Source organism: Dermacentor silvarum, chromosome 4, assembly GCF_013339745.2.
Source record: "Dermacentor silvarum isolate Dsil-2018 chromosome 4, BIME_Dsil_1.4, whole genome shotgun sequence".
Lineage (NCBI taxonomy): Eukaryota > Metazoa > Arthropoda > Arachnida > Ixodida > Ixodidae > Dermacentor > Dermacentor silvarum.
Genome location: NC_051157.2, coordinates 1,041,020 through 1,053,116, shown reverse-complemented (window position 1 = coordinate 1,053,116; position 12,097 = coordinate 1,041,020). Strand labels below are relative to the sequence as shown.

At 50.3% G+C, this 12,097-nt stretch overlaps 1 protein-coding gene across 2 annotated transcripts in view; it reads right to left on the bottom strand.

Moving 5' to 3' along the window:
* LOC119449332 (palmitoyltransferase ZDHHC17) overlaps positions 1-12,097 on the bottom strand; it is a 280,445-nt gene that overhangs the window by 242,225 nt on the left and 26,123 nt on the right. For both annotated transcript variants that reach the window (XM_049666736.1, XM_037712500.2), the window contains exon 4: positions 5,034-5,243. In XM_049666736.1, coding sequence (XP_049522693.1) covers positions 5,034-5,243 — 210 coding nt within the window. The remainder of the gene's footprint in view (positions 1-5,033; positions 5,244-12,097) is intronic.

Here is a 12,097-nt window from a genome sequence, read left to right as displayed (position 1 = left end):
CCGACACCGCCTATTCACTTCATACAGATGACTCACCGCTTCGCTTGCTTGCTGCAGAAGACACCGAGCTACTTCCTTGCCGTCAGAGAATTGTTGCAATCACGTCGGATGTCATTGAATATGGTGACTTGTTCGTACAACCATCTGCGAACTGTCTCATAAGAGGGATAGTCTTTGCGTCAGGGCTGGTCCGGTTTGAGAATGGCTCCGCATTCGTCTGCGCTACCAACCCGACATCCGAAAAACTTCTGATCCCTAAGGGTACTACATTGGCTTGCGTCACTAAATCCGAGCATCTCTTTGTTGTTTCTGTTGAAGCGGCTTCCTCTGAAGCTCCTTCTGTTGGGCGTTCCGCATCTTTCTCTGCCCTTGAAGCTGCCATCAGTTCCGACCTGACCCCTTCACAGTCACAACAGTTGCTTGCTTTGCTGAAAAAGTATGAAGGTTCGTTTGACGCGCATGCCTCTTCATTGGGACAGACATCCGTCATCACGCATCCGATAGAGACAGATGGCGGGTCCATTGTTTGCCGTCGACCATATCGCGTCTCTCTTGCCGGGCGGAAAGTCATTGAAGAAAATGTCGACGACATGCTGCAACAGAAGATAATACGCCCCTCCGCTAGTCCTTGGTCATCCCCAGTCGTTCTGGTTCGGAAAAAAGACGGCTCTGTGCGGTTTTGCGTCGATTACCGGGCACTCAATAAGATCACGCGTAAGGATGTATACCCTATGCCTCGCATAGGCGATGCCTTGGATTCACTGCAGAATGCCGAGTACTTCTCGAGTCTTGATTGGCGTTCGGGCTACTGGCAAATACCTATACATGAGGACGATAAAGAAAAAACAGCGTTTTCAACACCAGATGGGCTACACGAGTTCAATGTAATGCCATTCGGCCTCTGCAATGCATCCGCAACATTCGAACGCATGGTTGACACCGTAGTGGAAGACTTGCCTGTGCTATCTGGACGACATTGATGTTTTCTCTTCCACATTCTCTCAACACCTGCAATGCCTGGCCGAAGTTCTCATGTGCCTTGCCAACGCTGGCCTACAGCTGAACACGAAAAAGTGCTGTTTTGCCAGCAAGACAATTAAGGTCTTGGGTCACATTGTAAGCAAGGACGGCATTCGTCCAGATCCCGATAAGGTTTCAGCGGTTCATCACTTACCTCGCCCCGAAAGGGCCACAGATTTGAGCAGTTTCCTTGGCCTCGCTTCTTATTTTCGCCGCTTTATACGTGACTTCGCCTCAATAGCTGCACCGTTGCACAAATTACTCGGATCTGGCGTTGCCTTTGAGTGGTCTCCCGAATGCGAATCAGCGTTTACCCATCTGAAAAACGCCCTCACATTTTGAACCAGTACTTCGCCATTTCGATGAAACCGCACCCACACTCCTGCATACGGACGCTAGCGGTCATGGCATCGGTGGTATTCTCCTACAGCGAGATGAGTCTTCACGTGAGAGGGTCGTCGCTTACGCTAGCCGCGTACTGACGAACACCGAGAAGAATTATACCATCACTGAGCAGGAGTGCCTAGCTGTCATTTGGTCGGTACAGAAATTTCGACCGTATCTTCACGGCCGCCATTTTACTATTGTTACGGACCACCATGCCCTATGTTGGCTTTCCACGCTCAAGAACTTGACCGGACGCCTTGGTCGCTGGATTATCCGTCTGCAAGAATACGACTTCATTATTATCTACAAGAGTGGTAAAAAGCATCAGGACGCAGACGCGTTTTCTCGCTGCCCGCTTCGTACGACGCCATGCCATGGTTCCGCTCCTGCCTTTCGCGACAAGCTTTCGGACTGTCCTTCCCCGCATGTGTTGTCCTTAATCTATATTTACCAGATTCCTTCTGATGACCATGGATCGCTCATATCTCACCAACTCGCTGACCCCTACTGTCGACGCATCATAGACCGCATTCAGGGAACTTCGCGCCCGCCCAACGCTCGCCTTCGTTGACAGCTCACACAATTCAAGCTCGACAACTGCGCCCTGTACCGCCATATCTATCACCCTGATGGTCAACGCTGGGTGCCTGTTCTGCCTCGCTCTCTTCGCGCTAATGTTCTTAAGGCCTATCATGACGACATGACTGCTGGTCATCTTGGTTTTCAGAAAACATACTACCGCATCAAAGGTCGCTTCTACTGGCCTGGCTTATCCACTAGTGTAGCGCGGGACGTCGCTTCCTGCATCATTTGCCAGCTCCGAAAGCTACCAACATCAGGTCAAAGCGGAGAGCTCCAACCAGTCCCGTGTCCGTCAGCACCATTCGAAGTCGTTGTTATTGATCTGTATGGTCCCCTTCCCACGACTCTCACCGGCAATCGATGGATAGTGACAGCCGTCGACCACCTGACACGTTACGCCGAAACAACTTGCGTGACTTCGGCGTTGGCTTCTGAAGTGGCTGCATTTATACTTCAAGCATTAATCCTGCGTCACGGTGCTCCTCGTGTCATCCTGAGCGACCGTGGAAAGGCATTCCTTTCACAAATCATAGCCGAATTGCTCCGAGCCACCGGCACCACCCACAAGACAACCTCCAGTTACCACCCTCAAACCAACGGACTAACAGCGTTTTCATCGCACGCTCTTCGACATGATAGCCATGTATATTCAACCAGACCACACAAACTGGGACGCAATTTTGCCATTCGTGACTTTTGCGTACAATACCGCCGTACTACGCACAACTGGTTACTCGCTATTCTACCTCGTCTATGGCCGTTCGCCATCTTATTTTCTTGATGTCTCCTCCTTCGCCCCTGTCACTCCACCTGCATCCTCTTGTGAACAACATATATCACGCCTCCTCCACTGTCGCCAGCTCGCCCGCATCAACACTGAAGCACGGCAACAGTACCACAAGGACCTCTATGACGCATCCCATCGCGCAGTGTTCTTCCGCCCGGGCGATGAAGTGCTACTCCGGACACCAGTTCGCACTCCTGGCTTGTGCAACAAGTTTCAGTTTCGGTTCATAGGCTCATACAGAGTCTTGGAGCAGACTTCTCCCGTTAATTATCTCGTCCAACCTATTGTGGTTCCACTGACCACCGCTTTCATGCTGCCAAGATTGTCCACGTCTCTTGCATGAAGTCTTTCACATGGTGTTCGCCGTCCCTTTAAGTTGCGGCCAGGCTGGCCGCTCGCACGCGGGGGAAATTAGTGTGGGCATTTCTCAGTCACTTCTTCGTTGGCTGCACATGTTCATCATCATATTGGCTTCTTCATCTTCATCACTTGTGGGGAGTCATTGTGAGACTGATCTGTGCCTTGAGTGTGATCGGTCCGCCGCGTCTTCGCGGTGTATTAAAGGTCGTGTTAACGCTACGTCGCAGTATGTACAATAGTGAATATTAGTGCAATTTACTGAGACATTTCGTCTCCCATGCAGGGGACACACCAGCTAGTGGGCATGAATAGGGCAAACCAACGATTAAGAGACCCCATTTCAATCGGTGCAAGCTATTGTATCTAGTAAGGTTCCAAAATATTTCAGGGGACCTCAGCTTCATTCACGACCGGTGTCAAGGCGTTTTCAAAGTGAACACACAAGTTAATCTGCGTCGCCGCTCCCCCCAGGCACGTAGGCTTAGCACAGGCACATAGTGATTGCGGGAGTGGAAAGAGAGAAAAGCTTTTCTGAAGGGAAAATCGATAAGCATGCAAAACACTGTCTGAAGCAACCACACATTTTTCTTTGTTGAAAGAATGACTGTCGTTCTATGGCGAACGACCAGCCCTTGCTTTGTGCCTGTGACCGGTTGCACACACAAAGTACACCACTGATGAGATAAAAACAATGCGCATAAAAGGCGTCAAGAACGAAGGCGGCAAAAAATTATAGATGTAGCGAGTGCATCTCGTCACTGCCCTGTGAGGGTACCGGGCCGACGCCAGGTGGCGTAGAGTAGCAGGCACGAGACGGGCATGGTCTTTAAGGTTGGGGGGATGTGGAGATGCGCGACTCTCACGCGTCCCCTGATGTTGTTTTCCCCGCATGTCTCCTGTAGTCCGGCTTCTCCGCGTGGCTAAACCCGGTGGCGGTCGTGGTGGTTGCGGCGCATTGCGGGAGATGGCGTGAGTGTCGCGATGCTAACGCCGCCGAACGTCGGGGTGACTTGGGAGAGAAAGGTCGAGGGCGCTTCCTCTTTGGGTTGGGATTGGTGAGCGACGCGGACATCTTGCGCGTGCGCCGATCCACGCTTCGCGAGACGTCTCGCGTGGTTCGGAGCGGGGCACCGGTATGGACGAACACGGATCGTTCAAACGCACCACCGTTCGCGTGACCGCACACGTGAATGACTAGGCGATGGTGTCACAGCATGGGGCGAACATCGCTCGCTATCGGGTCGCGGTGAGTCGGACTTCCTTGATTAGTCGCGTGCCCATGTGAATGTTCTATTGGTTGCAATTCGGCTAGTGTGTATTAGTGTATGAAAGGTGCAATAAATGCCCTTTTGATTGTTTGCACTACTGTGTTGCCGTAGCCGCAGCGTGCAAGGTCAACACGTGACTAGAATGTAGAGGAAGCATAAAGGAGAAAGAAGGGTTCACTGCCATTTTCTACGCGTGACTACGGTAGCATGGCTGAGATGTCGGCACGTACACGCATGTTCCGGCGCAACGCAGAATTGGCGACTTTGCTATTTGAGAGAGGGTGAAATTTTCGCCACGCTTTTTTGTTCCTGTTTTTTTGTTTGTTTCGTTTGCGCGTGACATTGAGGGGTCTCTCCTAAGCTTTTACTCTATGGCGGTGCCGGAGCAATGCCGGTCGGAGGCGCCGCCGCGTGATTTGGTTCGAATTAACGAGATTCGACTCTAAATTGAATGCAAACGTTCTAGCTGCATTCCTCGACTGTCGCATACGCGTGGCGGCTCGGTGCACATGTTTTGCATATGTGCGGGCCTTGAAAATTGTTGCTTTGGTTATAGTGCAGTACTACTTATAGTGCGGATATTCGCGACTCCGGCGACTTACGTTATAAGTGGTCTACACTGTACTTACGTCATCACCCTGTAGGCGGACCACATGAGGGGAGTCATGCCGTTGCTGTCTGCCTGGTTGACTGGCTGCCCCTTGGCCACCAGGTAGGCCACGATGGCAGTGTGGCCTGACTGCGCGGCCAGGTGGATGCAGGTGCAGCCTTCACCGTCCACCAGGGATGGGTCTGCACCGTGCCGCATGAGTAGCACTACCATGCCCAGGTGGCCTTGCCTGCACCGACGTTTGTCTATTCACACATGGGGAGCCAATGCCTGGTACCATACAAAAAGCAACCTTAAGAGGAGCTGCACTCACTGGGTGCCACACTGTGCATCTTGAGATGGTGAAAAAGTTTTGGCATCACCTTCACGAAACAATTAGTTAAACCTTGATATAACGAACTTCAATATGACATAATAGTCAATATAACAAAGTACTTAACTTTTCGTAACTTCTTGTCCTTAGAATATCATGTACTGTATTTACTCGCCATAATGAACTCACTTTTTTTCCAGAAAAATATGCGCAAAGTTGGGGGGTGTGTTCATTATGGAGAGTAAAATTTTTAGCTACTTTTTTTCCACGGCCACCTCTACAAAGTTGTAGTATCACCTGAAAGGCGAACCATCGATTGCGATAGCAAATACGTAGGCAGCTATACGAAGTGAGGATAGTACAGATATCAGCTGTATAAACTTGCAAACATATGATAACTATGTAGATTAACAAGCATGGTGTCAGCGCGCACAGGTGTGGGGGGTCCGCTCTGCATGAGGCTAGGGCTGAAGGCAAGCTCCAGATCTAGCCACACATGGTCATTCCGTCATACTCCCCAACCCGAAGCGCGTGCAATCTCAGCTACGTAGGGTTCGGGCAAATAATGCAACGAGCAAGACAACTTAACGTTTATTGCTGCGGGCAATAAGGCACACTCGCTGAGGGAAGTCCACTCTGTAATAAGGAATAAATACGCTTGCCTCGGTGCATGTGGTAGTTACTCAAGCGAGGTCAATCACGGGTTGCAGCAGTTACACTCAAACCTCGTTATAACGAAGTTTAAGGAGAGCTGTAATTATTTCGTTATATCCAGAACTATCCATCAGCTCCCGGACGGAGCTGATGGATAGTTCGAGAAGGGGGAAGGGGTCTATGCTGTCACGTGACTGCCGCAGCGGTGCACTGCCCGGGTGGCGATTTTCATTTTTCAGGGCAACTGGGCCCTCGGACTGTGGCGCCATCGCATGGGAGAACGAGAACCAAGGCAGCGCCTCGGATCTGTTTGTACCCAGCAATGCGGCTTCGAAGCATAAAAAAATGCTGCTCCAGTCAGGTAGACTGCTCCCTCCCTGATGGTGAGATTATATTTGGATCATCAAAACAGTGATGCGTTTATTTAGGAATAGCATCGATCCCGTAACAGCTGCCACAGTTGTGCTCCAAGTCTGGCAGGTGACAGTGGTCTGCCTTTTCTCGTCCTTCGGCTATTCCTAAATGAACACATTACTGTTTTGATGATCCAAATATAATCTCACTCTCAGGGAGGGAGCAGTCTACCCGACTGGAGCAGTATTATTTTATTTGGGGTGGGTGTTGTGGAGCGCAGCGTCCACAACACCCCAACGACCGCCGCGGTGCCGCGGCACCGAGGCACAAACAAATGTGAGGCGCCGCCGTGGTTCACGTTCTCCCGTACGGCAACGCCACAGTCTGAGGGCCCAGCTGCCCTGGAAAATGAATTGCGCCGCCGGGTGTGGCCGCCCTGCCCCAGCTACGTTTTGCCACAGCCGCCTGGATCGGAACCACCACGTGCGCCGATCCAGGCGGCCATGGTTTTGCTGCCGGTGGCGCACCGCACGCGTTTTGCCGCTAGTGTGTACACCCGCGAGCAATAGTATACGGACCAGCGATTGTGCGATAATGCCAATTTCTTCAACTGCCTGCGAATGCAACTCGAAATTGATGACTGCAGTCCAAACTTGGCATTACGAACTTTCCACTGTGCACGTCAATTTCAGCTTAAGCGTGTTAATTACGAAGAAATTCAGTTTTTTCAACGACCCTGTGGTCCGTATACTTTTGCTCACGGGTGTACGTGCCATAACTAATCCGTATAAAGCCTAAGGGCGATAATGCCGTCGCCGCGCACCGTATGCTGTATGTGCGAGTGAAGGCGTGCGAGGGTCAGTCGACGATTGCAGTACAATCTCGCAGGCGTGAAGCAGAAAGGCGGGGCGGAAGCGCGCTTCTTCTGTCGCCCGCGAGGCACGGGGGGTGGGGATTACTCCGGCGCCGTATCTTGAATGCGATCTGCATTGGGGGCAGAGTCTAGGCAGTGTAGGTGCGTCGGCGGCTCGTAGCTTTGTGCGTGCCGTGCGTTCTCGGTGATCAGTTTGCGTTGAAGCGATAGACTGCACGAAGGTCATTTCGCTCGCTGCTGCTGCGGCGCTGCGCCGTTTGGCCGCTTCTCATTGCCGTCACATGGCCCGCCAGCTCGCCCGCTCATTTTGCCCCACTGGTTGAGCGAGGAGGATGGCTCGTTCGGCCGCGCGTGGCATGGATGCGCATGGTCGTGAGGTCGACGCGGGAGTTTTAAAACAGCCGCGCCGAACAAGTGTCGAACTGTGCGGAATACTTATGCACCGTGGTGGGTATTTTTTTTTTTTGGTAGACTAATATAGTTCGTTATATCCATTGACAGGTCAATTTTACTTCGTTACAATGAGGTTTCAAATGCATGGTTCTCTATGGAGATTTCACTTCGTTATATCCATTATTTCGTTATATCCCGTTAAGTTATGACGAGGTTTGAGTGTGCATCCGTTCCGGCAGGTTCAAGGTAGGGATGCTAGAGAGCATGGGTGTCCCCCCGTGGCGATCTTTTATCTCTTAACCTTTCACGAGAAAATCGCCTCCCCGCAAGTTGGATACCTTCCTTTTTCCCACGAGGGTACGCGCGTCGCGAGAGGCGAGCGAGAACCGGGAGAGGGCAAAGTGCCTCTCTCTCGTGTCTGCACCGGCTCTGGATGCGTCGACACAACGTCCGCATGCGACGACGGAAGTACATGGGAGGAGATGGGTACGTGTGCTCCCCACACAGGCAAACACGAACACATCATACTCGATGACCGCGGATACTCGCTGTCAAAATGCTGGCGTGAGCAGGCGCGGCAGCAACGGCAAGCGAAGTGACCCGATGAGAACGGAGCACACACAAAGGTATAAGTCGCCTTCGCAGCTAGACTGAGCCTCCGACACAGATTGCTTTCAACATAGGGCACATGCAGCCGCACAATGCGTAGTTGCTGTAGGTGCCATGTGCGCAACAGGATATGGCGCATTTCCTCCCTGTTTTCTTTCCTCGAACGCGGGAAATACAGCTGCAATTGTTGGCACCAACGGCAGTAATGCGCCTGGAGTGTCCATATGATCGCTATCACAGTAAAGGTAGGAGACACACGGTATGATTCGGAGTCCAATACGGCGTCCGATACAATCGTACCTGCGGACGCCTTATCAGACGCCGAATCATACCGTTGTCTCCTACTTCACGGCAGCAAATTCAGGGTGCATTTATTACGTAGGAGAAGAACAAAATCCAAATTTTGACAACTAAAATTGGTGCGTTCATTATGCGAGTGCGTTCATTACGCAAGACAGTAGGGAGTTTTAGTATAGCGGAAAACGCTTATGTTAGCGTTAGCGTGCATAAGCAACGCTAACGCAAAGAAAGGCTGCACTGCGCGGTACAAGGTAGTGTTTTAGAATAGCGGAACGGAGCAAAACGCTAACGCTAACGCAAATACACTTGGACACCATCTCGAGGCGGATACAGCAAACATGAGCAAACCCTCTCGTTAAGCCTATTCCGCCGCTAATCGAGAATGTATATCGAAAACAACGCCCATTTGTCACCTGTACGCCGCTGTCGTAGCATCATCACACAAACCTAAAGCAAACACGACCATTAGTGGGGAACGAATGAGATCAACAATGCAGGCTGACAACTCGATAGATCCGAAGTGGACGATTCTCGCTTCAACAGGCGCCGCCATCTTGCCCTACGTACAGAATCCCTTGCGTGCGTTAGCGTTGAATGCCATATGCCAGGAATAGCATACGTACTTAAGAGTTCTGGCTACGTTTACGGTCTGCACATGTGCAGTTTGCAGCACACAACGCTAACGCTAAATCCTTGCGTTTGCTGTTTTCCGCAATACTAAAACTCCCTAGTAAATGGAAACTTATGCAGACACAGATGGCCAAATGGTTGAATTGAAGTGTCTGGTAGCGAACGCACTTCTAAAATTGCGTGCCGCGCGATCAAGAGCGACCACCAAAACGGAGCAGCGTCATGTTCCGTACAAAGTCCGGGTGCGATAAGATCCTATCGCGCCCCACACGCTGTATGCTTTGGGTGCGAGGGTGAACCGAGAAGGATGGTGGTTTGATGAGCACCGTCCTCGCGCAAAGGAAAAGAGGCATGCATGAGGGCAGCATGCATGAGGGCAGCTCATGTGTGCGTGCCTCCAGCGAGTGGAGGCAGCTAGTTTCGTCTCTCCTTGTTTAGCGCAGCCGTGCTGGCACACAGCCGTCAACGCGACAGAGCACATGTGCAACTCATGCACCCTGTTTTAACGGTAATCTGCCGTGTGTGCAAAGAGGGCATGTCGAGATGGTATGGCATCATGTGCGCTGTGTTGCCACACATTTAGTACTGGAGGTTGCGTAATCTCGAGCTTTGGAGACGTGTTGAAGCGAGAGGCAGATGAAGCATTCGCTCTCCGCTGCCGGCGCTTTTCATGATAACGTCGTCTCACTGTGGGCGACACTATCAGTGACGGGGGCAGAATGGACGTGAAAGCAATGGACAGCTTCACCTAATTCATACTGCTGATGCGAAGATATCGTTTACATGGCATGAAACCATTTCTTTTGCGGCCAACTCTCAAGTTCAGCAAAATGAATTGTTTCCTCACTCGAATCTGCTTTTTACAATTGCGCGATAATTGGGAAAAGCTTGCTACCCCTTACATGTAAAAAAATCTATCAGCAACTGTACTTATTTGAATAAAAGGTCTAATTTTAATACAACGAAATTCTGTTAGGGTAATGAAGCAAACTGCCGATTTTACTGACTTCATTATATTGAAGTTTAACTGTACTTTTTCTACCGAGGGTCATTCAACACAAGAATGTTTTGAATTTGTTGTAGTTATGCACTGTGCCTATCAAGAGAGCCTTTGGGCTCAGTTTGAAAGCAATTATTCAGAACTGCAGATGTGAAAAACCATTTGCCTAAAATTATGTCAAAGTTGCCCTTCAAGCTCGAATGTCTTTTCGTCAAGTCGTTTAGTAGTAGCAGTAGGAAATTCCAAATGGATAATCTCGTCTTTTATTGCTAACTAGGCAGTTCAAATTGCAACAGCCACGACTCCTCAGGGACTTACTGTCATGAGTAAGGGACAACATTCGAAAGAAAAACGACGACGACGAAGAACACGCAGTGTTCCAAATAGCACGAGCACTCAAGGCACGTGATCCGAGGGAAAAGGCAGCGCTGAGCTGGCATTGTCTGCGTGGCTCCGGTCTGAGAAAGTCGCCTCGCCAGCACCGCACTGGCGACAGGAGCAACAGGTATTCGGCTCCGGAGGCCGTGACACTGGCAGTCCAAGGCGTGGCCGTTGACCTCGGCGACGTTCTAGCGAGGCTCCTCGGGCTAGCTGCATCCTCTCACGGTAGTTCCGGGCACCCCAGCTGCAATCGCTCTTCGAAAGCAGGCCAGCGGCGGCCCGCAAGACAGTCCCCGGGGCACCTCATTGTCAGGTGAGCAAGACACCGGACGGAAGTGGCGGCCAAACCAGTCGCTAGGCCTAACCGGCCGAGTTGGACTGCCATGTCATACAACGACCGGGATAACCAGACTGATACACTGGCGGCGACTTCGACAGGAGCGTCAGGTGCAACAGCTCTGGACATGACGTGACTTGGACGAGGAATCCACAAGAGTCGAAGTCAAATACGTGAGAACATTCCACTCTTGCAGCGACGCAGCCAGAGAGGCTAGAGTTTAGGCCTCTATACAGCCGTGTGACATCTATCTACCCTTCAAAATTCACAGCTCATGCTTCATAGACAACTAATTAGCATTTCCTTGGCACTCTTTGGCCACACATGGCCCTTGCGCCAATAACATCCAATGATCGACATCATCAAACTACGGTTAAAAAATGGTCTGTTATACTAGTACGGTCCTTTCAGACTCCCGTTAATTTTCCCATAGCACTCCATGTATACGCATACCCCTTGCAGTGCAGCCGCGTGAGACGAAATACCGGTTATAATGCGGCTTCCGCGGGAAAATCTCGCCGACAAGGGCGGCAGCGAGCACCCTTCTCAACAAGGTGCGTGCTCTCGGCCGGCGTGTGCATTATTTAATGCAATCAAAATCTAGTTAATTCGGAGCTAGCTTTCTGTTTAGGCCTAACCTAGGTAGTGACAGATTATACAAGAATCTGGAGACTAAATCTTCAATAATACTTGATTTAATCTTTCTGTCAAATTCTTTAATACCATATCTAGAAATATGTAAAACTGAGGATGGTCTTTCAGACCATAAAATGGTGCAACTATTTCTAAGCTTAGGAGCTGAACCATATCCATGTGCTCTTCATAAAACGTTTTTGAAATTTTCCTCTGCTAATGATGTTAGTGTGTTAGACTTATTACAGCGTTCATTCGACCATTTCGTTGATCTCTTTGAGTCGAAAACTAGCACAGATGATTTATGGGACTACTATTTTAAAACGGTCATGGATTGTATTAAAAATTACATACCAAAGTGCTAAAAAAGAATTAAAAGGAAAAATCCTTGGATTACAAGGGAAGTGATACATCTAAAGAGACGATTAAGGCGGAAACGTGGGGACTGTTCGAGGTATCCAACCCCCGATAAGAACTCAATTCAACGCATGAGCCAAGACCTGAAATGCCTTTTAAAAGAAGGTAAAGATAAGTTTTATAATGTGACACTTACGAAGTTCCTTAAAGAGGCGCCCCAGAAGTTCTGGCGTTATGTCAACCCATCC